Source organism: Cyprinus carpio, unplaced genomic scaffold (genome assembly GCF_018340385.1).
Source record: "Cyprinus carpio isolate SPL01 unplaced genomic scaffold, ASM1834038v1 S000006723, whole genome shotgun sequence".
Lineage (NCBI taxonomy): Eukaryota > Metazoa > Chordata > Actinopteri > Cypriniformes > Cyprinidae > Cyprinus > Cyprinus carpio.
The window spans coordinates 165216-190634 of NW_024879328.1; the positions used below are offsets into that span (position 1 = coordinate 165216).

The 25419-nt window shown below is 36.8% G+C and overlaps 1 protein-coding gene and 1 long non-coding RNA gene across 3 annotated transcripts in view; both read left to right on the forward strand.

Moving 5' to 3' along the window:
* The first annotated feature begins 361 nt into the window (after positions 1-361).
* LOC109083247 lies at positions 362-3378 on the forward strand. Its single transcript, XR_006159759.1, has 9 exons — positions 362-766; positions 995-1131; positions 1333-1452; positions 1552-1579; positions 1666-1749; positions 2090-2155; positions 2665-2725; positions 2942-2992; positions 3355-3378. It is a non-coding gene; the product is annotated as an uncharacterized LOC109083247 (long non-coding RNA).
* Positions 3379-5823: 2445 nt separating this feature from the next.
* Positions 5824-25419, forward strand: part of LOC109105372 (carcinoembryonic antigen-related cell adhesion molecule 1-like) — a 51149-nt gene continuing 31553 nt past the window's right edge. Inside the window, exons 1-9 of one of the 2 annotated variants that reach the window (XM_042755557.1) lie at positions 5824-5933; positions 6169-6489; positions 13735-14010; positions 14118-14372; positions 14523-14658; positions 15011-15051; positions 15250-15272; positions 15650-15796; positions 15964-18098. In XM_042755557.1, coding sequence (XP_042611491.1) covers positions 5882-5933; positions 6169-6489; positions 13735-14010; positions 14118-14372; positions 14523-14658; positions 15011-15051; positions 15250-15272; positions 15650-15796; positions 15964-15993 — 1281 coding nt within the window. In that variant the 5' untranslated portion in view covers positions 5824-5881 and the 3' untranslated portion in view covers positions 15994-18098. Of the gene's footprint in view, positions 5934-6168; positions 6490-13734; positions 14011-14117; positions 14373-14522; positions 14659-15010; positions 15052-15249; positions 15273-15649; positions 15797-15963; positions 18099-25419 lie in introns of those variants that run through there. The other variant, XM_042755558.1, reaches the window with a different exon arrangement.

Genomic DNA, 25419 nt, shown 5'->3' on the forward strand with positions numbered 1-25419 from the left:
TATGTTGTTCCATAATCTATGTAATGATCCAAGCAAATATTTAACCTGTCAGTATGAGTCTATACGTGTACCTGAAGACAGCTAGGTTAATGGCCATGCTAATCGTGTGTATTTCCATTTCAAGGTGGCTGGGCAGTTATCATGTGTCCTTGTGGCATTGTGAACTCAGTCAAATTCAACATTAGAGCTGAAAGCCCACGTGATTATGCAGATATGTTGCTGTCATTCCAACATTTCCCAAACATTGTCATCTATGATTTTGCTCGAGGATTAGTGACTCATACCAACCTAAGGGAACCAGACAGACTCCCCTTCAGTGCTTGTGGATTAGTGGTTGCTGCAGCTATCCCAGATAATATTGAATCTGCTAAGAGAGGGGAACTGAAAATAAATTTGCCATGGTTGCAGTTGAAAAAACACCCACCTGATCTTAATGGCCATCCTGCAACTGGTTCCGCAGAGCACTATGCATTGTATGACACGTTTCATCAGTATAACACAAGAGATGAAAAGGATGCTCTGAGAGTAATTGGACTTGTGCCTGAGCTATGTGGGTGGATAAACTCCCAGACAGCGGAGCAGCTGTTCTCTGGCATGCGAAAGAACAACTATTTCATGAACTCTCTCTCCCCAGCAAGCCACATCTTCCTTATGCGTAACATTTTACATCACCACAATGAGAGAGTTAACCAGAAGGCACTGGAGGACTTTAAACAGGTTTCTCGTTGAGATATCACCCTTGATGCATATGGAAAAGCCATTTTGGGTATTTATAATTCGATTTCATTATTTTAATACATTTACATTTAAGATCTATTCTAGTACAACTATCATTTCAAGTAACAAATATACCTTAAATATCTGCATCTAGGGAACTACCATTCACCCAAACATCACTGAAGGAAACCATTGTTTAAATGTGTGCCTACGTAATTCTAAATATTTTTTTATGTCTTATCACTGTCAAATCCTTAGAACTGTCACTGTCTTGCAGTGCATGCGGATGTCCCTACAGATGTGTACATGGACGCCCACTGTGGTGAGCAATGTGAGGCTCTGACTATGACAACAAACCTCAGGCCCTGTCGCGCCTCATGGACACTATTGCATCATCCCCTTCAAGACAAATTGGTATGTTGGATGTACTGCTTTGTCACAAAGATTTATTAATTGACAATATTGTGCCATTTAGTTTGTATTTGTTGAAGTTCTTTAAGTGTTGGATGTTGATTTTTTCTGGAGCTTTTTGTGGTTTTAGGTTTTGAGGAGTTTTGAATTATTTTTTCACATTTGAAACTGCTTGCATTTCTTTGTAATATGTGTAATGTGTAGGTCAATTATGTACTGGATGAGGACAGACCGATGAAGGAAATAATCATAAAAGATGGTCAGACGTGCCTCACAAGAGAGAACTTTGTAACCCTGGGACTGAGAAAGGAAATGGATTCAGTGGTGAGGAACATTTTTAGTTTTACTTTTGAAGTAATTTAACTTTTTATGGAATTGGTATAAAAAAGTGTTGTATTTACAAGTGGGAAATGCGTGTTTCAGGATTATCAAGGAAATAATTCAGCATCAGGTGTGTGTGTGTCGGTATATACAGATATATGTGACACATTCAATTGAAAAACTGTCTGTAAATATTGATAGAGATGTCTACTACAGGGAAAAGATGTTTACATTGTAGATCTCCATATTCCACCAACTTGGCTCCTGCCCTCATCCTGTGACCCTCTCCTCTCTCTTCCAGTAAGTAACCACAATACATTCAAGTGATAATCCTTTTATCTTACAAAACACTTTTCAAAATTAAGTTGCATCACACAACAAGATAAAAACACGTCAAGGTCATACAACATGACTAAAATGCAAAAGAAAAAGGTGTTTCAAATGTCATTACAAATTTAAATAAAATCATGTAAAATAAAGATTTAAAAAAAAAGAAAAAAAAAAGAAAAGAAAGCTCTTCCAAAAGTAGATGAAATTAAAGATCAAAGATGAAAGAGTTTTGCTAGCATTCTCAGGCAGAGTTGAAAATAGCCTTAATCAAATTTAATGCAAATTTGCAAAACAATCTTTCTTGTTTAAGTTGGACTCCCAAAAGAAAGATGCCTTGATTTTCCCCCTTTGGACCCCAGGGCACTATCTGCTGTGTGTAAGTGAATTTTTAGTATTTATTCCAAAATGACACTTATGAGGATGGATAATTTATACTGAAATAAACAGATTTAAGTTGTAAGTCCTCTTTCTTTTTAACCTATTGTAATCCTGCCATTGACTTGGATCTTTTGAGTAATGGTGAAGACTTGTTGACTCATTTCCAAGACTACTTTCCCTGTAGGTTATTAAGCCACTTAAAAGAGAGATTTTGTTCCTGGATTCCCAATATTCAGAGAGAGGACAAGGCTTTACTCACGGACCTTACCGAAACATCTTAAGGTTTCTAAAGAAAAGATGTTTACTGGAAGGCGTGTTCCCCAGCCTTGTTTCAGACTGTTTGATCTACTGTTAGTCGTGTTCCCAAGACTTGCTCTGATCGTTTGAACTATAGCTGTTTGTCAGTCGTGTTCCTAAGACTGAAATGTTCTGCAGTTCCTCAACAGAACTTTTTGTGTCTGTTCCAGTAGTTGTTAGTTACTGATGCTTTGTTTTTGTTTTTATCAGGTCTGTTGCACAGCACATTGTCTCGGGACCATTGACCGAATTAACTGGCCTGGATGTTAAGGTAAAAATCATTTGCAAAGACATTTTATCTGCATGTCACTTTTTAAATTATTGGTTTGTCACAACTTGGGCTATTACTACTTTTGACTATTTCTCACTTCAACCTTACAACCTGAACACTCTCCAATCACCAGGCAAGACCCTATCACACTAACACACATCTCTAAGCTAGTTTGCGGTTCATTAAACTTGATTACTTTTTATTTATTTTTAAAAGGGGCTCCCTCGACAACATTATGGCATTGACTGTGGAATCTTCATGATAATGGTAACTGAACAGTTTTCCAGTAAAAAAAAAAAAAAAACTTTTTATTTCATGTTATCTCAGATAAAGTCCATGAACAATACCTATAGCCCTTATCATACATGCAGGTTTACTTTATTTTACTGTCATTAGGCTTATGTGTAAATGGAATAAGGACTGCAGAATAAGGATGGCAGCACAATGTCAGTGCTCGGTGATGCAGCTGTCTGTTGTTTCCTTTCTCAATTCCACCTAAAGCAGTTTTTGTTAATGTAATGGGAGTCATACTGTTGCAATAGAGGATTCTCTTTTTCATTTTATTTAGCTTGCTGACTTCAAAATATGCACACATAAAATTAGTTGTGCTAACTTTGCTATATTTGCAGTACTCCTGGTATGTTGTCATGGAATTTTAACTATGGTTTAAATATGTGCATTTTGATTTTGGATTTGGTCCAGGAAGCAGCTCCCTCTGTGGTCTTTCCTGAGATTTCTTCCTCTTTTACCTTTGGGTTTTTCTGCTAAAACGGTTGTCAAGGTTTGTCGTCCTGTTTTGCTTTATATGAATGTGTGGGCCTGTGTTTTTTTTTTTTTTTTTTTTTTTTTATTATTATGGAAATTGTGAGTTGGGCCTCCATATTAACTTACATAACTTTCAACTTAAACTGTAAATTTATTGTACTCTGGTGTCTTCAGCATGACATGCCCTGCTTAAGGAGGTGGTGGTGCACAGTGTTGGTGGAGAATCTTGAGATTGAAGGGTACCAGTGTCTTTAAATTCAAGACAAATTCAGGATATTATCATTGGTAATCTGGGGCAGCAATGTAAATGTAATTTTATTTTATTTAATACTATAGCCATGGCCAGAGGTTTGCCCACTTTACCAAGCAGGGAATAGAGATGGCCAGTGGAAGTCTGGACCCAATTTTCCGCATCCCTAGGAAGAGGAAATATAAGGGTCACCATCATAAGAATTATGACCAAATTTTAAAAGGCCTAAAACTTGGTTTTAAGATGTAATTTTAATTATTGTGCTTTATATGTAATAAGCTGAGTAATATGTATCTCATTTCCTTCATGTAAAGGAACCTGTCCTCTCACACCCATGCAAGGTGAAAAAGCCATGCAAAGTTGAGGCCTCTCCAAAGGGAATTGGTATTTTGCAGGCATGTAAACATCCCAGCTTTTCACTTCTTATATACTGTATCTTAATCTAAGATGCAACAAGAACTACATATATGCAGTTTGCAGGCCACAGCTGAAGGGTACAGAATATGTAAATTAAGATTGTTCCTTTATATTGGTCCAAGATAATGATGACTTAATATTGAGGCTACTGATTTTGCAGTGACTTATGTTATATGTTTACAGCTGCCTGAGGAAATTTTGCACAGAATCTTCATCCATGTGGTGCTGCAAGATGGAGACCCGTTATTGAGTACCGTTGCTCTCACACGCAAGCATTTCTGGAGGGTAGTGAGAGAAGAATCCTTTCTGAAGGAAGCACACTTCTGCTGGCTTGACAGTAAGTTTTGACTCTTTCCTTCTGCCCTCCTATATATATATATGAGGCAAAACACCTGAGCTATAGGTAGAAGTCACTTACAGGATCACTGTGAGCTATGGGTGCACTCAACTTGGACATGTTGGCTTGCTGCTTTTTACATTGCAGCAAGTTCAGAGCAAAACGTTTAGAACTTGAGAAAGGTTTGAGAAGTGTTTGTCAAATTTTGTACAACTGAATGTCCTGCAAATGCCAGCAGCACAACACAGATTTTGTGTTCTATTGTTTTGTCATCAGGTGTGGTGAACTGACGCATTTTCAGAGGAACATAGAAGAACCTACAGAACTCCATATCGAATCTCATTCATTGCAATTCTCTATACAAAGACTGTGAAGGCTACAGGGGATGTGGACGGAGGGGAAAACTACAGGGATTCCACTCCGACAATGAATTTTGAAGGATACTGCAGTGCTGACTGCTTTTATGAGGCTGGAGGCACATTGTAATAACTGATGTTCTGTTGGATGTGATTTTTCTATTGAATGTTATATGCATGTTAGAAAGGTTCAGACTACATGCATTTCTACATTTTTGTTTGGTCTCTGTTCTGTAAAACTGAAAGCACTTTTATATGGCAGTTAATAAATTCAGTTTACAAAGAATTTATGCAGTTTTTTCCACATATTGCAGGTGTCTGTTTCTATAAATCTAAATGCAAAATGGCTGTAGGTTATCACCATTGTTATCATTGGCAATGTATGTTGACAGGCTTGTACTACGATTCACCGTGGTAACAGGTAAATTAAAGGCAGACCTTAATGGACATAAAGTAATTAATTCATGAATATGTACACTGTGGACATTTATCTTTAAAAAAACGACTCAGAATGTGGAAAAGTTATCAATAATTTACAGTTAAGTTTTGTTAATTCATCATTAACCAGACTTACATGTCGTTGGGGTGTATGTAGAACATCATATATTTTTCATAAAATTAACACATAAAAAGCCAAGAATGCTGAGGAAGGTTAAGTTTTAATTGATTATCAACTCCAGAATCAATAATGCACAACACGAAACTGATTTACGCACTTAAATTTTAACCATTATCTCGGAAAAAAATCTCACCATTGTTTTAACATGAGCGGCCATCTTGCCAACAACATCTCGTTTCTACATCTCGCGTGGTTCTGTGTGATTTGGACAACTTCAAGTTACGCCTGTCTTGCAGTCTGCAGACGTACACGCTTGACTTTCCTGATTAATCAAAGGTAAGACTCGTGTTAATATCCAGCACTAGGTGGCGCAGTGAGCTCTTCTGTCTAGAACTGTTTATTATTCACTGAAAACTGATGTAAATAGTTCAGATGATTTAAGCAGCAGCTCCTGACAGCTGAGAGCTCGATCATGATGGTTTCTGATAGTTTGTTCTGTACGCTGTGCATGTTATCGCTTTTTGGTGAGGCTTTTTTGTCATTCAAAAATGTATGTTGAATTGCTGTTTATAATAACTAGTTAGTTGGAACTATTTTAATTATGTTATTGTAGAAAAATATATGTCCTTGCAGTTAATCATTGTTTTTGTTGTTGTGAACTTGTGAATCCAACTAAATATTTATCTACAGTAGTTGTAGCAGATAAAAAGTATGCCATGTAGAGCAATTAGTCAATTACTCTTTCTTTCTTTGACATAGGGCAGTATTTAGGGGAAGACCTGCAGTTTTCTGGTCCGGCTAATGGAGCAGTAGGAGGAAGTGTAGTGTTTGCTCCTGATATCCCGTCCTCCACATCAATTTTTACAGTTCAGTGGAATTTTGGAACAACTGTAATATTGACAGCACTGTCTGATTCAACTGTAATATTCCCAGCATACAGAGACAGAGTCAGTTTTGACAGAAACACTCTCGCTCTGGAGCTCCGGAACCTGAGACTGGAGGATTCTGGAACATACAAACTAACTGTAGCACCTAGTGCTGGAGCCCAACTTACAGGAGAAACTACACTACAAGTGTTCGGTGAGTGTGTTGCTTAAACTTCAGTATTTAATATCAAAGCATCGGCTATAGGCTTAAAGGGGTCATATGATGTTGCTAAAAAGAACATTATTTTGTGTATTTGGTGTAATGAAATGTGTTTATGCGGTTTAAGGTAAAAAAAAAAAAACACATTATTTTCCACATACTGTACATTATTGTTTCTCCTCTATGCCCCGCCTTCTGAAACGCGTCGATTTTCACAAGGCTCATTGCTCTGAAAAGTGAGGTGTGCTGTGATCAGGGGGGCTGATCACAGATACAAATACATATAATATCAACATTATGTGCAAAAAGGTGACATTACATGCAAAGCACCATTTATAGGCATATGCAACAGTATCAACCTTATGTGCAACAAAAGCTTTAACAAAATAAATTAAAAATATTAAATAAATGTATTGTTTTAAAAGCTTTGAGATTCTTGGAAGACGAAATAGTTTGGACATACTGTTGAACCTCTTTTTCAAAAACAGTATATAATGGATTTTGACGAGTGAATTTACTGCGGTGAATATGAAATTTAGCAAGAAGTAACAATAGGTTAATAATAAAATATTCATTAATTTTGTCTTTTTGAATATTAAAGAAGCCAAACAGTAGATCCTTAAAAAGCAGAGAGAAACCCTGGAGCGCACTGCGATTGATAACATTGGAGAATTCAATCCAAAATAGCTGTGTATGAGGACAATCCCAAAAGATCTGCATATCAGTTTCATTAGGGTCACCACAAAAAGAGCAGCTTGTATCTATGTCTGATTTAAACCTTTTCAAAAACACTTTAGCTGATAACAATCTGTGTTACAATTTGAATGAGATTTCTCTAACCTTGTTAGTTATGTATTTCAAAGACAGAGTCCATACTTTTTTTCCAGTCAATATGATCAACCACATTCCTCCAATAAGATATCACATATGGAGCTGTTTCAAGCTCCTTTTGAAAAAGTGATCTAATCTTATAATTACGTGATGAAGGAGGTGACAAAAAGCATAGTTTTCCTACTGGGATTTCAAATAGGTCTAAAGAAATAGATCAAGTGCTGGATGATCTAACAGAGTCCCTTAAAAGCATAACAGCTCCTTTGGGAATAGCGTCCATTACAATGGAGAATTATTTAATCATTTTTCGTAAATTTTATTAGTAACTTCTGAGTTAAATAACTGGGAAACAATCAGAATGTTTTTCTCAAACCAATTACTAAAAAACAAAGATGTTCTCTTCTATACAATGTCTTGATTTTTCCAAATGAAGTACCGGTGAGGGGAGAAATTATGCTTAAAAATTAATGACCATGCAAGTAATGCCTGTTTGTGAAATTTAGATAAATTGTAAGGGATTCTAGCAATATTATAATTACAGATGAATAGGAAAGGGAGACCACCTAATTTGGAAAATAGTAATCGGGGATAAAATTCCAGATTGAGTTTGGATTACACAAAAACTGTCTAATCCAATTAATTTTGAAAGTGTTGTTCAAAGAAGAGAAATCAAGGAAATTCAACCTACCATACTCATACGTGTTCATTAATACAGACTTCTTAACATAATGGATTTTGTTTTTCCAAACAAAATTAAACAGGATTTTATCAACTGATTTACAAATTTTGTTGTCCATATATAGAGAGTGCAGAGTATGTAAGCCTGGAGAAGCCCTCCGCCTTAGCAAGCAGTACTCTGCCTCTCAAGGTCAAGTCTCTCTGCAACCATGCATTGAATCTTCTTTGGGCTTTTATTATAATCAGATCAAAATTCAAGGTATATCTTTTATCTTGATTTTTAGTTATCATAATGCCTAAATATGTAATTTCGGATTTAACTGTAATATTATAAATAGTGAGTGCTGTACAATCTTTAATAGACATTAATTCACATTTACTTGTGTTTAGATTAAGACCCGAAGTTTCAGAGAACAGTTTTATATAATTAATTGCTATAGGGATTTGGGAAGCATCTCTCATAAGGTGGTAAGCATAAGGTGGTGTCATCTGCTAATTGACTAATAAATGTTTCTCGATCAGCGTAACGAATGCCCTGAATAGCACTTTCACATACAAATGTTGACAGTAGCTGCACACAAAGAAGAAATAAATAGGGAGAAAGGGGACAACCTTGTCTCACTCCTCTGGATAAACTAAACCTTGTAGGGCTGTGCAAAAAATCGAATACGATTTTCATGCGCATCTCTTCAGTAAACACGCTCCTGTAATTAGTAGTATATCTCCAGCACGTGCGTTAAGATCAGGGTTGCCAGGTTTTCACAACAAATCCTGCCCAGTTGTTTCTCAAAACTAGTCCAAAACTAACCCAATCGCGTTTCCAGGAGGTTCCCCCCCGATAAAAATTGCATCCCGGGGGTTAAAATATAAGGTTTTTTTGTCAGGGTTGCCCTGGTAATATTCACATTTTAGGTGCTAAATATCACATTATTGGTATTGGGGTCGCTTCAACCCGCGAACATGAAAAAAACAACCGCAGACTTGGCAACACTGGTTGGCATTTACTACACAGAGCCATAATTCACTGACAATCTACACAAAATCGATTTTAAAATCGCAGGCGATTCTTTCTCGATTTTGAAAGCGATTTTGTGTAGCTTGTCGGTGGACTACGGCTCTGTGTAGTAAATGCCGCTCCACCTGAACCAGTGTTACCAAGTCTGCGGCTGTTTTTCATGTCCGCGGGTTTGAAGCGACCCCAATACCAATAACGTGATATTTAGCCCCTAAAATGTGAATATTACCAGGGCAACCCTGACAAAAACGTATATTTTAACCCCGGGATGCAATTTTTATCGGGGAACCTCCTGGAAACGCGATTGGGTTAGTTTTGGACTAGTTTTGAGAAGTAACTGGGCAGGATCTGTTGTGAAAACCTGGCAACCCTGATCTTAACGCACGTGCTGGAGATATACTACTAATTACAGGAGCGTCTTTACTGAAGAGATGCGCATGAAAATCGTATTCGATTTTTTGCACAGCCCTAAAACCTTGGTGAAGTGCCATTCTTTTAATTTAATCGAAGCACTTCCATTATTGTAAAGGGTTTTAATTACTCTGCAAAACATGTCCCCAAAACCAAATTTATTTAATGAATTAATAATAAATTGGTGCTCTAAAGAATCGAAAGCCTTATAGAAATCTAAGAAAAGAATGAAGCTGTCCTCCTGAATTAAGTCTGAATAAATCTAATAAATCAAGAATCAATCTTATATTGCTTAACAATGTGTCTTTTGTTCAAAAAAACAGATTGTGTCTCATCTATAACAGATCCCAATACAGATTTTAGTCTTTTAGCAAACATAATAGCTAAAATTTTATAATCATTGTTAAGCAGAGAAATGGGACGCCAATTATCAATTAAAAGTAAATCTTACTTAGGTTTCGGAATTAAAGTAATTAAGCCTTGCGTGGGAGTCACGGGGAGAGCCTCATTCTGTATGTGTTCTTCAAAAACCTTCAGTAAAAAGGGAGACAATTCTCTAGAGAACTGTTTATAAAACTCTGCAGTAAGCCCGTCCGCTACGGGAGATTTATTGTTTTTAAGTTCTAGAATTGAGTTACTAACTTAAAAATATAAGATAAAGTAATATCACTATCACAGAGATTTCTGTCATCGCTTGAGATACTCTTACAATTTTTAACAGACTCCAGAAAAGTATGGGCTGCCTCTTCCGAAAATGTTTTTTTATACAGATTACTGTAAAATCAAGTGCAATTTGCCTGAGGATTATTAGTGACTGTCCCCTCAATATTGAGTTTCAATTAGTGAAGTACTTAAGCGATTCTATTCTAAACTGAAAAAATATGCTGTGTTACATTCTCCCTCCTCCAGCCATTTTTGTCTTGATCTAATATAAGCACCCTGTGCCCTATAAGTGTACATCTCACTAGACTGCAGGTCAGCATACTCAAGTTTATCAGATTCAGAAAACAACTCTGGGGGTTTAGGAGAAAGTATCGCAATTTTAGACACCACCTTATTTTCTTCTGCTCTCTTAAGTTTAGCTAAATTACTACCCTATTTTAAAGTATTTACTAATTTCAAACTTCAACAGCTCCCACAGTAAACAGTATTAATCTAACACTAAAGCTCTTCTCCAGTACTGCTCAATCAATGATGTAATATTCTTCTTAACATTTTCAAAATGGAGAAGAGAATTGTTCAGTTTCCAATTAGAAGGAGATGAGCTGAAATCAAGGGATGCAGAAAGACAAAGCCTAAGAGAGACTGCACTGTGATCTGTAAGAGGTGTAGCATGAATGCTGACTGATTTACAACTATTTGCTAGTCTTTGAGAAATGAGTCAGTAATCTATTCGGGACTGCTTAGAATGGTCCTTGCTGCTCCACGTATAGAGTCTCTGCTGTGGATACATTTCTCTCCATATATCAACAACACGAAAACGCAACATGAAATTATTCATAATTGGACTTATAGAAGCAGCTCTAGGGGGAAACCTATCTAAATCACTGTTTAAAACCATATTGAAATCCCCACCTAAAATAAGAACAGCATTGGGGTATTTATTTAACCAGTGCTGTATATTTTCAATGATATTGTCCATTAAAGAAGTATTTTGTATAGAAGAATTGTATCCATAAACATTTAATAACACTGAGATGGTCTGACCAAGTGAAAGCACTAATAAGAGAAAATGACCCTTTGGATCACTGTCAACGTGTAGAATTTCACCAGCAAACTTATTTTTTAAAATGGTGACACCTGCTGATCGCTCTGTGCCATGCGACATCCATACATCACTGCCCCACTGGGAATTCAAATATTTGACATCGTGGTGTGTGGAATGTTTTTCTTGAAAAAAGCAAAAGTCGGATCCATGGTTTTTAACAAACAAAAAGAGGGCTTTGCGCTTCACATTGTTTCTTAGACCGCTGGCATTAAGAGAAATGGACGATATTGACATTGAAAAAATGAACAGCAATGAACAGCTGTTCAACACGATTCAAAACAAAGGCAAAAAGTCAAAACTGACTGATAGATGACAAGAAAGCTGAGATGAACAGAGCTTAACTGACCAATTTAAAGGTCCAGCTGTAATATGACAATAGCTCAAACGCCATAGTGACAGTTAACAGTCATCATCTTAGAAAAGAGTACACGATCCTCATGATGGAACTCACAAAGCAATCTCCACACCTTCAATAAACGCACGCGCTCCGATATAATAAGCCATTTTTCCAGCAGCCCTCGCCTCTCTCACTCTCGGCCACAAGCTCTTCCGTCTCTCCCGGTCCTGCGAAGTCAGATCCTCTGCGAAGCGGAGGTTGTTGTCTTTGAGAAACTGGGAATTTTTGGCCGCTTTCCATAAGGCATCACGGATAATCTGTGAGGAAAACTGCATGATAACGGCGCAAGGTTTTGTGTGGTCACCTCTCCTCCCTAACCGATGCACAGTGTCAACAACATCAGGGTACTTGCTCTTGGCCTTGGGATAAGTCTCGCTGCAGATTCGAATGACCTCGGATCTGATATATTCTTTGAAAGTCTCAGGCACTCCAAACAATCTCAAATTCCACCTGCGAGAGTATCTCTCCAGATCAGAAATGCGTGTTTCCCAGGTGCTCGTGAGATGTTCTTGATCTTTAAGTCTGGAATCTACATCTTTCACATTAGTTTTTAGATCTTGTACTTCTGCAAACACAAAGTCTACCGTTTTCTTCAGACTTTCTATCTTCAGAGCATTGGCGCTAATCATTCCTTCGAGTGCGTCAGGCCGAGTATTGATCAACGAGGAGAGTGTAGAAATGATGGCAGAGTCGGCCTGCTCGTTTGGACTTGAAGATTTACCTTTTTTATGAGCAGGTGGCTTGCTAGGAGTGACAGGGAGTGAAGTCGCGCAGAGATCTAGCTCGTTTACAGCAGGAGAAGCATAATCTTGGACATCCATGATGTTGATAGTGTCTGATCGCTCTTTGCGTTTGTCAAATGGCATATTTATGCTCTTAATTGTATGTACTAAAATATAATCTAGCAAATGTAACAAAAAAAAAACGTTAATACAGCTATACTTTCTTAATATATAAAGTTTGGTCAGGAGCTCTGAAAACTTTGACTTAACAAGGCGCCATCTTGGACCTCCCCCGACTTCACTTGTCTCTGTTGAATCCAATGGGGTCGCTGTGTCCATTTCTTTTACTGTCTATGGCTGTGATTGGCCAGCTATCCAGCGTGAGACGGAAATGTTACGCCTCTTAACATATTGTGAAGCCTTGTCCGGCCGGCCATTATAAACGTGATATAAACATGATTTCTAGTTGTGTTTACTTTTGGAAGGCAAAAACAAAGTAGTTTCGCTTTCACAGTGAAACACACAGCGTCTATACGACATGGGGGAGGGTGCGGCAACAACAATACTACAACGAGAATAAAAGGTTTGTCTTCTTTCTTTGCGTGAACATCTGTGCATCGTTATGCAAAACTTCCCACATACTGATGTAGATATGTGGGGGCGTGTCAGAACGAGCCGTTTCAGGGGTGCGTGGATTAGTGTTGTGTTTTATTGTTTTTATCTCTTTGGATTTGAGACTTTAGTCTTTGCAACTTATGTAGATATGTGGGGGCGTGTCAGAATTGTAAGTTTCCAAAGAGAAAGGAAAAATTGAAATCGCATCATATGACCCCTTTAATATATGATTGTATGAAATTAATTTAATACCTGGAAGTGGAAAAAGCGACATAAAGCAATTTAATATGCTGTAAACTAAACATGGATGTGTAAAAATTGCAAAAGTGAGTAGCAGAAGTACTAATGAGAGTATAATAATAATATTTGAGATATGCACAAGTCTGCTGTTATTTGCAGTGAGCTTTGTGGTTAATTGTTACTGAACCAGATTTGCACAGATGAGTGTTACTTAGGGCACTCTCATGTTTAAACTTCTAAAAATGTTATAAAAGGGAAATTATGTTGAAACTGTCTTGAAAATTTGAAGCTTTATCATTTATTTTGAAATAACTTTAAGACAATATATTTTTGTTGTTTTACTCTTGTCTGAGACACAGATTTTCAGTCTTTTTATCAGCTATGAAATCCATTTAAAAAATATAATTATATGTTACAAACTATGACAATATAAATAGACACTGAACATAAACATTCCTTTCATTGTTGATTGTCCTTCTGTACCACCCTTGACCACACTAACTGTGAAAATGTGAAAGACTAATTTTAATTCTATTGTGTTTGTTCTTTCTCACTCATACAGAAAATATAACTAATGTCAGACTTATTGGTCCAGGAGAATCATTAATAGAGGGAGAATCATCTGCTAACATCAGCTCTGAGGGAACTGGCAGCATCCTCTCTGTGCAGTGGATGAAAGATAACAGTCCTCTGTCTCCTAGCAACAGCATCATCTTCTCATCTGATAACAGATCAGTGTCCATCAGTCCAGTGCAGAGATCAGACAGTGGAGAATATCAATGTACATATAGAAACCCTGCTAGCTCTGAGACGGCAAAACTCAGCCTGATCATCAACTGTGAGTGTTAAACATTCAAACATCAAGATGATTTGAGCTCAAACCTGATGAAATACAGACATTCTTCAGTGCTCAGTTTATCAGTGAGTCTTTTGTTTATGCTCTAGATGGACCAGAAGATGTTTCTGTTAAGGGTCAGGATGTGGTGGATTTAGGGGTTCGTGTGTCGCTCTCTTGTTCTGCAAATTCTGAACCTTCTGCCTCATTCAGCTGGAAGTTTAATGAAACAGACACCAGTGTGACCACAGACACATTCACCATAAACGAGACTGACTTCACACACAGTGGAGATTACATCTGCACAGCCTCGAATAATGTCACAAAGAGAAGCGCCTCACAAAAACATGCTTTACTAGTTAAAGGTAAGAATAGTTCAAACTAACCTGAAATGAGTTCCCAAGTTTTGATAATCAATACTTTCACCTTAATTTACCACTAGTTCAAGTGTATAACTGTTAGTATTTTGTGTAGTAAATGGCCTTGGTCTTTTGATTCTTGTATCTTTTCCATAGTAGGAGGAGTAGGAGGAGGAGGAGGAGGAGGAGGAGGGCTGTCATCAGGGGCGATAGCTGGGATTGTCATTGGGGTTTTAGTGGCAGTTGCAGGCATTTGTGGTCTGTCTGTCTATTTAACAAAAACTAAGAAAATGTGAGTAATCTGGCAGATCATGGTGTATTTTGTGATCACACCTTTGATTTAACATATTATATACATCAATACATTTGTATACAAATCACAACTTCAGCTTCCAACAGGCCTTTGTAAATCAAGTTCTACACATATGTATGAACTTCATGATCTCATTCTTATGTGATTTTATTCCTGTTTTATATCAAACTCAGTGTTTCTGAGTTTCAGTGAATTTTCTTAACATTTGAATAGTGATATTTCATACATTATAAAATGACCACAGTAACTGTAATAAAGTGAATTTTTTGTGAGACAGAAATGTGGTAAAGATGACAAGTTGTAACAAAATGTCTTTGTGTTTATGCTGCAGCCCAAAGTTAAACCAACAACAAAAAGGACAAGCAAGTGGAGGTATGTTTGTTATTCATTCATAATGCCAGCATTAGTATGATTTGATTGAACAACACAACTGACATCACCAATTATATCTAGATTGCTCTTGATAAATACATTATATAATAGATTTCAGATTAACTATTCATATTACAGATAATTCAGTATATATTTATTTCAGTGTCAAATTCATTGAGTCTTTCTTTCCTTAAACAGCAGCACAAAGCAGACAGGAGACAGTGAGTAACCCCTTCAGTCTCTTCTGAAATTAAAAAAAAAATAAAAAACTCATCCATTAATAAACTTTTTGATTACTTGTAGTTTATTTTTACAGTAAGTGCAAATTGACATTAATCTTTCATGTGTCACTGCACAAAGACATGCTGATGATCACACTTCAACTATACTTAAACTATGAATATTGACAAATATTCAGTCATGATAGGCATTAGCACTGTTTATAGTGGGCTTTCTGTTTCATCATTTGTTTATCAGCAACATATTTTACATTTAATTTAACCTCAAGTGACAACATCATTCTGTCTGATGTTCTGATTATAATTTAAGAAAAAAAAAATTGTTGGATGCAAACTATAAATAAATTATTGATTTGCAGAAGGCTAGAGGAGATGGAACGATTCCAGGGAAGATGAGTGAACATATATACGAGAATGACAAACATGAAAATGAGTATGAGAATGATATGTATGAAAATTTAAAACTTGAAGATTCAAGAAGGCCAAGGGCTCCTACTCCTCCTCAGGTGAGCAGTCCAGTCCAGTTCATCCCATTCTAGAGCATCATGTGTGTGTTTCGGCTGCATCACAAAATAAGTGCTCTTTATTCTTTTCTGTGGCTTTGCAGTAAAACAATAAGGAAGTCATTTGGTTGGTTTATTTTATTACATGCTTGTGTCATGTCTCTGTTCAGGTATCAAACCCTCCTCCTGTGCGCAGGTGAGGAAGTGAAGACACTGAAACACATCTACTGCAAGATGATCTATCAGGCTGTATCAATTTTTTCCTCCTTTTTTTTTTGTAATTTAAAGATAAATTGTATATGACCTATTACTGAAATATTATAAACTGTTGATTTTATTGTTTGTTCTATGTGCTCCACTCATGCAGTTTAATTATAAACTTGTTCCTCACTATGGACAAAGGTATTTTTTCCTTACTTAGTTCCTTACAAATTCACAAATACATAAGTATATTTCTGTAACAGTAAAAGATTAGGGTCAAAGCCATTACCGTATTCACTGAGTTATAAAAGCTAAATGTCTGTTAATGACGTGAAAACATGAAATACTAAAATAGGACAAGTACTAATAACATAGAATCATATCTGCAGATCTGGTATTGTAATGATCATTTGCAGGCTCACGTGGAATCTGCACATACAGAACTCAGTAGAAAGCAGATTTAACACCAGTTCATTTGTCATCCTGTCTGTGCTCATTCATTCAATATTTTTGTGTTTTTACATTTAAATATGAATTATATTTTATTTATTTATAATGCATAAATTACTCAGGCTTAGCTATACTATTGACCCCATGCATGAAACAGTTCCTCATTCTCTCTTTCCTGCACTGGGCCAATAAAAGAAGATAAAACTGATAGTGGGTTATGAAAAACAAAGGCCACATTCATGAATAAAATCTCCTTTAGACCTGAACACATCATCACTCAGGCAAAAGACATAAGGAAGTGACATTTTATTCTGGTGGTCAGGGGCGGACTGAGACTTTCAGACTCATCTAGGTCATCCTATACACCCACAGCAAATTCTGAAACCACAGACAACGAGTATAGGCCTACCTGTTTTTATTATAGCCTGTGATAATTAATACATACAAACCCCTTAAAATTAAACATTTACCTTTAAAAAGAAGGTCATCCAGTCTACTATTATCACTTAGATTACAGCGTCACTTAGAGATATAGCACTTATATTATTGCACTGATTGACTAATAACTGTGATTAGACAGACCCTGGGTCCCAGTGTTCATACTATCCATATTTTATTAGGCTATAAATTTGTTTCAGCTCCCCCTTAAAGCTCTTGTATTTAGATCACCTCTCAGAAAAAAACAAAACAAAAATAAAATAAAGCCATTTGCAATCCATATAAAGCACCTGCCACATTTAAGTCAAGTATGTTAAGATGTCAAGTAGTGCACACAGTAGAAAGCATATTTAACACCTGTTCTTTATAGAATTCCCACCATCTGTGTTAATGTATTCAGTATTTTTGCTTGATTATGCTTTGTTGTGAATAAGAGTGTAGTTCAGTCTTGTCTGCTTAACATACTTGAGAAAGATTAAATTAATTCTATGGATTTTCTCCCAACACAAGAACAGAAAATACAAGTTTACAGTATTTCAGTTTCAAATTTCATTTTGATCTTTTCTGCAAATGTCTTTACTGTATGTCAAACAATGTTTTAAATTTATAGACATTAGAAGACACATTCTCATTCTTTCTTCCTTGTACTGGACAAATAAAATAAGTGATAGTGGTTAATGAAAAACAGGTTACGTTCATGACTGAATTCACCTTTAGACCTGAGCTCAATGTTACTAATGGAAATTAAAAAAATGGCATTTTTTCTTCTGTTTGTAAATATTGAGTTTTAATAATCACATTTTTGTGTCCATTATTTATATGGAAGTTATATTATCTGTGTCATGGAGCTGTGTTGATAAATACATGAAGACGAGATAAAGACAAGCAGTCTTTAATAAATCCACAGATAGGTAAATCCAAACAAGGGAAGACTGGCGATACACATAATATTGACAAGACCCGACAACCTTAAACTGAACAGACAGTAACTTAAAAACACAGACCTAATGAGGATAGTAACAAGACACACCTGAACATAGTAACATAGTGAGATCAATAACCATGACAACCACTAAAAAAAGCCAAGAACGGCGAAAACACAAACAAAGTCCATGTGGTTGTGACAATCTGATTATCTAAATATATTATTCCCGACCTTTTCCAAAAAGGTGATATAACTGCTGTTCTCTTATTTATAATGTTTGTATGCCATTTATTTTATATGTCATAACACAACTGAAAAAATAATTTTCAAAACAAATGTACTGAGTTAAACTTTAACATCACGAACATTGCTGTAATCAGCTGAGGTTCTCAATATAAAATCTATCAAGTCTGTTATATTTGAAGGATCCTTAGATCCTCACATGCAAATTGTGTTGTGTTTTTGTTTTCATGTTTTTTAATTCATTTATAATAATTTATTCATATAATCATTAGTCATTCATAGTTCACTAATTCATAGAGTTATTATTTGATTATTTTTATTATTTGATTTTTTTTATCATTTATCATTATATTAAGTATTTTTATTGTTTATTCATTTATTATGTTTCTGTTTATTATATTTCTTGCAAATTTTTCCTTCTTTTGTATTTCCATTGTTGTTCATTCTCATGCTTGTGGGGTTTCATGATCTGTTTTGTGTGTATGATAAGAGATAGATAAGAGGGAATGTTTATGGAAACCCAAGGTTTATGGGATGTTGTTGTGTATAACAGTACATGTTGGACTTGTGCTGGTCAGACGAAGTTTGAACATTGAGAAAAAGATTGTCCAATAAACTCTGTTACTTTTCTGTTCCTCGGTCAACTTCTTGACTGACAGAAGACTGTTAAACACTCGTTTTGGGTATTTTTAAGACTTGCTGCTGACAGGGTTTTGGTATTAACAGCTAGCGCTGCTGACTAGTTATTCTGTTACTGGACAAACTGATATTTTCTGATGGGATCTGGCGTCACGGGCTGGATCCTAAATATTATCTGGTGTGGAGACCCGATCTAACATATTTTTTTAAAAAATTGGTTTAGGTTTTGTTGTTAAGTAAAATCATTTATTGACCCTGTTTTGAAGCATTGTCTGTGAAACTAATTTGATTTGCTACTCACATTTATTTTTTATGATTACCTTTATATCAACCCCTTTTCTAAGTCTGCCCCATTTCATTTTAAGAATTTTAAGCTAATTGGGTATTGTTTTAATTTTGATTGCTTCCAATGTCCTCTTTTGTAAGTCGCTTTGGATAAAAGCGTCTGCTAAAATGACTAGATGTTTCTGTGATGTGTTGTTTCAGAGTAGTGGAAAGGAAACAAGGATACACATTCAGGTTTTTATTTTATTGCACTTTACTATCTGTTTGTATCTGTAGATTTCAGTTACAGTATATATATTTAAAGGTTTCTTTTTTTTAATCCCCCTGCACTGCGCCAGAAATCTCCAATTTAGTAGCACTTACATACACCATACTTTCCACTTTCATTCCTATCCTATCCTAACTCAAGGCTCGAGGAGATGGAACGATTCCAGGGAAGATGAAGGAACATTTAGAAGGCCAAGGGCTCCTACTCCTCCTCAGGTGAGCAGTCCAGTCCAGTTCATCCCATTCTAGAGCATCATGTGTGTGTTTCAGCTGCATCACAAAATAAGCGCTCTTTATTCTTTTCTGTGGCTTTGCAGTAAAACAATAAGGAAGTCATCTGGTTGGTTTATTTTATTACATGCTTGTGTCACGTCTCTGTTCAGGTATCAAACCCTCCTCCTGTGCGCAGGTGAGGAAGTGAAGACACTGAAACACATCTACTGCAATATGATCTATCAGGCTGTATCATTTATTTATTTATTTATTTTACAGTTTAAAGATAATATATATATATGTTCTATGTGCTCCACTCATGCGGTTTAATTATAAACTTGTTCCTCACTATGGACAAAGGTATTTTTTCCTTACTTAGTTCCTTACAAAGTCACAAATACAGAAGTGTATTTCTGTAACAGTAAAAGATTAGGGTCAAAACCATTACCGTATACGCTGAGTTATAAAAGCTAAATGTCTGTTACTGACGTGAAAACATGACATACTAAAATAGGACAAGTACTAATAACATAGAATCATATCTGCAGATCTGGTATTGTAATGATCATTTGCAGGCTCATGTGGAATCTGCAGAACTGCAGAAAACAGATTGAACACCAGTTCTACACATTTGACATCCTGTCTGTGCTCATTTATTCAATATTTTGGCATGTGTTTTTAAATTTAAATATTAATTGTATTTATATTTATTTATAAACTACTCATGCTTAGCTATACTATTGACCACATGCATGAAACAGTTCCTCAGAAATCATCAGACACATCCTCATTCTTTTTTTAGCTGCACTGATAATGAATGGATAATGCTCCATGGAAAAACAAAGACCACACTCTTGACTAAATTCACCTTTAGACCTGAACACATCATCACTCAGGCAAAAGACATGAGGAAGTGACATTTTATTCTGGTCCTCAGTGTCAGACGGGGACACAATCTAAAATGATTTAAATACCTAAGATTTAACAAACCTATATTTCATACAAATTGTTATTGTAAAAATATGGTTCCTTGTTAGGAAAATCTGACAAGCAACTTCATTTCTTTGTATTTATGTTCGCCGTATTCTCCAAATGCATTGATTGACACTCTGCTCACAGTAAATAGCCAAGTCAGTGCAATAATATAAAGGTGTGGACTTAACCAATAAGCGAGGTAAGAGGCCGCTTAGGGCCCTGGGGTATCAGGGGGCCCCATCTGATATTGGCAAAACATATTGGGTAAAGCTCCAGTGTGTCAGTCTTGTGTTTTTCTCCCCATGTTCTCCCCATTACCTATAGTTTCTCCCATGTCTGATTATGCCCATATTTGTTTTTCCTGTTCCCATTAAGTTTGATTAGTTTCCTCCTGTGTTTTTAATCAACTTATTAGTTCCTTGTTACTTAAGCCCTGTGTCTAGCACCTGTTTTTGAATATCTACCCCATGTGCTACGTGTGTGTTCCTGCCTGTTCTGTGTTCCCAGTTATTTGGAGGGTTAAAGACTGCTATTGTTGTAATTCCCTCATTCCTTCACAGTAGCTGAACCGTGATACAGTGTGTATTTGTGTTCTGGATAGAGTAAAATTTTCACTCATCACTCAAGGTGCAGAGTTTTTGTCAAGTGCTGAGTTTTACAAGCTTATGAATCCTCTCATTGAAACATGTATATAAGAGATTGATGCAGTGATTGTGATTGATTGTGCAGTGCAGACAGCTTCACTGATTAACGGAATGTTGTAAGATTGCAATGAACTGAAGTGAATGTGATCTGAAAAAAAAAAAAAAAAAGCCTAATGTGTATGTAGAACAGCATCAAGTTGACTAATTATTTATTTTAGTTGTGAAGACGTAAATAAACTATAAACTAGAGAGAGAGAGCAAAATATGGTTTAGACGTAAAAGAGCACATAGTTATTGTGTTGGGGCCCCATACCTGAAATTTGCTTAGGGCCTCCAAATCACTAACTTTGCCCCTGATAATATAAGTGCTGTATTGTAATTCATCAAACATTCTGCCCCCCACCCCCCTCATTGGAGAAAAATGATGCTCAACAGGAAGGCATGTGACGCTGTAATCCAAGCGATGATAGTACTGTAGTAGATGGGTGACTTTCTTTTTAAAGGTAATTTTTTTTTACAACGTATTTGTATTTATTAATTATCAAGGTCTATAATAAAAACAAGTAGGCCTATACTCATACTAACAGTATATGTTTGGTTAGAATATACACTACCGGTCAAAAGTTTGGGATCAGGAAGTGTTTTTTAAAGAAGTCTCTAAAGCTCATCAAGGCTGCATTTATTTGATCAAAAATACAGAAAAATTCAGTAATCTTGCGAAATGTTATTACAATATAAAATAAAGGTTTCTATTTTTATATCCTTTGAAATATAATTTATTTCTGTGATGCAAAGCTGAATTTCCATCAGCCATTACTCCAGTATAACGTTGTAGCAACAATCACTTTCTGGGGAATAATTAACTCAAATGAAGTGAATATTCATGAGTCTATGAATATGATGTGCTTATTGCTTACAAATATTAAATTACCCAAAGAGGGAATATTTCATCATTTAAAGGTAATCTTTACTAGAATTAATGTAAGTTATGTAAGGGAAACAGGTCAATTTAGCTCAAAGGGAATCATTTAAGATTTTAAAGGGAATTTGAACAGGATCACTGTTTCACGGCTGATCACTGAAACGGCCAGCGATTCACTGAACGAGCCGTTTAACATTAAATCTGCGCTGGATATTAATATCCAAAGTATAGAGAAAACACTATTAATTAGCACAGTAACAAGATCGGCAGTTTAAGACATTAACTTGTGAGCACAAAACACAAGATACTTCTCTTTTCAATATAAATAAGGCTTTATTAGATAAATCTAAGACATATAAACTAATCTAACACATAAGCACACACACTCACACAAGTTGCAGGAGGATGGAACGTTAGGAAAGAATGAGTTTAAGAGAATGAAAATGTGAAATCCCAAGTTTACAGCAATACGAGAAATTGCATATACATTAAAAACCATCAATCACTTAATTAACCCTCGCATTGAGTTCATCAATTAGGTTAAAATTATATTAGATAACACCAGTACAGATCAGAGTCTGGAGGTATGTTACTTTTGATGCCTGTGTAACGGGGTTCCCGTTGTTGTCGCTGAAAAGGTGGTTTCCCGAGGTTGCTGATTGGCTGGAAGTTCAGTAGTCGTTGAAGTGACATCTTGGGAAGTCCATGGTTGGGCGTAGGCTGAAGATGCGGAGTTGTGGGCTGGTTGAAGTTGAACGGGCACTCGAGGTCAGAATCGGAGACACGGCGTTACAAAACTTAACTCAGAATCACGAAACTCTCAAACGGAAAAGAAAAGAAGTAAAGTTTGACGAGACTAGGTGGTGTTTCTTCTCATCGTGGCTAAGTAGCAGCAGGCGTGCAGGCCGAAGCGCGCTGGAACGGCGCTCGAAGAACGCTAAAAGTGATGACAAAGCATGACTAAAAGCTAAAGCTAAAAGCAGGCTAAAAGCCAGCATGACTGATAGCAAAAGCTAAACGAAAGCTCAAAGCTAAAAGCAAAATTTGATGGTGTCCTGAGTATTTAAACTGGCATTTTGGCCACACCTCAAATGTTGTCTTGACCAATTAGATATTGTCTTTTCTCGGTGTGTTGCAATGTTTGTCCCACCCATTCATAAATCATATGTTATCTTATCAAGCACGTGGTCCGAATTTTCCCTCTCTTGCAGGGTATAATTTGGACATGATTCCTATAACAAGAATATGATACATTTGACAAATAACTGATGGTCAGAAACGTTTCAAGCAAGAAGATTCGAACACACACATACTAAACATGAATATGATCCCTTAAGCTATTGAAGAGTTATTTAAAAAGACATACACAATAAGTGATTAGAAACATTAAAGTCAAATGTGTGGGTTACAGGTATAAAATGGAGTTAAGCAATGGACTGATATCCATTTAGAAGTCTTTTTTGAGTTCATTTTGGTGCCTGTATGCATTGGAAGGCATTCTCTGTGCCATTCTGGGGAGTAAGGATATCTCCTGTGAAGACCAGAGGGGTTAACAGGTCTCCTTAGGAATTTCAGTCTGGTTCTGCTAGGTGGGGGGAAGTCAATCCAAAGATCTTGTTTACTCTCATGGCTTTACATGTGAGGGTCAGACTGTCCATCTCTTCGATTACTTGCCCTAAATTAGACAATCTCTTCTTCGAATTGAAATTGTCAATAATTGTTCTAATGGTGTTAATGTTGAAAGCTGTTCTGTGAAAGAGTTTGTTAGTTATCTTGCTTAAGACTGTGGTGCTAGGAGTTGATTTACAACATCCTGCCTTTCTGTGGAATTCGGCTCATGTTTCAACCAGGCTCCCGATCGAATCTTTAATTTGTCTGGTTCACGCTACATACCCCCCTTCGATCGGCGAGGTGTTTAGCTGAAGACATCGTCGATCGCTGGAGAAACAAAGGCAGAAGAAGCAGACAAACACAGCAAACAACAAGACAACACCTCCATGACAGTTACTGTACTGGTGCAGGCATCAGGTTATTTAGGTACACGTGGTTAAGTTCCATTAGTCAATGTAGTTTAGTACATTGAGGATAGTTTAGATCATTTTGGAAAACATTGTTTTATTTTGATTCGCCAATCAAATTTGTGGTTAACTTTGTTTGGTTCTTCTAGGTTGTCTTAATTTATACGTTTACCGTTAATTTTCTAGTAACATCATTTGCAATTAAATGAGTTGACCTATCGTGCATGGAGCTCTCTGGCTTCCATTCAGTTTAGAGTGGCTGGGGGATATTAGGTGTGGTGAGTCAATCCTAATATCAGACCTTCGACCCTTGCAGGGTGTCTAGGTGTTTCACCTACTCAGGAAAGAGGGGAAGGAGAAGGATAGGTAAAAGAAGAACAAAAAAAAAACAAAACAAAGCTGCTGTGGGTTTTCCTAGCATGGCTTACAACTGCTGTTGAGCTAGGATGTCATGTGCAGCTAGTGTGTCATGTACCTTAACTTAGTGTCAGATGTTATAACCTATTGTGAGGATGGCTGCATGTTTCTTCATGGAGGGTATATGTAACCTTGTTACACTAAAATTTGGACATTCTACCTGTGGGAAGAATATGTTTGTTGAATGTGTTATCAGTAGATGTGGTTACCTCTGGGTGTAGGTAATGTTGTGTGTGTTAAAGGTGTAGTGTATGTGTGGTCAGATCTGTTTCAGTCTGTGTTGTCTCCCCCCTTTGCTTGTATGTCACTGAAGACTGGCTCTCTGCATCCTTGGCTTGGATGAGGGCGTGTCCATGGTCTAGTGGGGGTCAGTCCAGCAAGGCAGGAAGTTCTTTAGCAGACAGTCGGAGGTAGTTTGGCATGGCTGTCTGAAGCTGGGTTGCAAAACTTTGTCTCCTATGTTGCACTCTTCTTGTGATGCCTTCTGGCTGTGGCAGACTTTCTGACCTTCTGTGCTCTGGTGGTCGCTGTTGCACAGACAGGAATGTGGTTCTTGGAGTTGGAGTTCATTTGACAGTTTGTTATTGAGTGATGGGAGACTGAGAGGTGATGTTCTTTAGTACCTCAGATTTTTCATCAACGGTTGGCCGTGAAAGACTTGCTCGTTCTGGGTGGTTGTTGAACAGGTGCTTGTCATCTCTGATGTGGTGCACCAGGTGATCACCGGCCTTCCGTTCTGTCGCTGGTCACAGCGAGCATGACTCAACTTTGTGGTCATAAGTGTGAAACTGGTCTTGAAGGAGACTCTTTCAGTTGTCTCATGACTTGTTCCATGTCTTCTGACAGTAAGCTTTCATGTTCTTGTGAATACTCAGCACTGTGCATGTCTGAGTGGTGCTGAGGTGGGTTTCGTTGTCGCTTACCTACACGAGTTGCTCTTGGATGAGTCAGGTGATTACCTTTGGATGTCTAGTTAGGTTTCCAGTTGT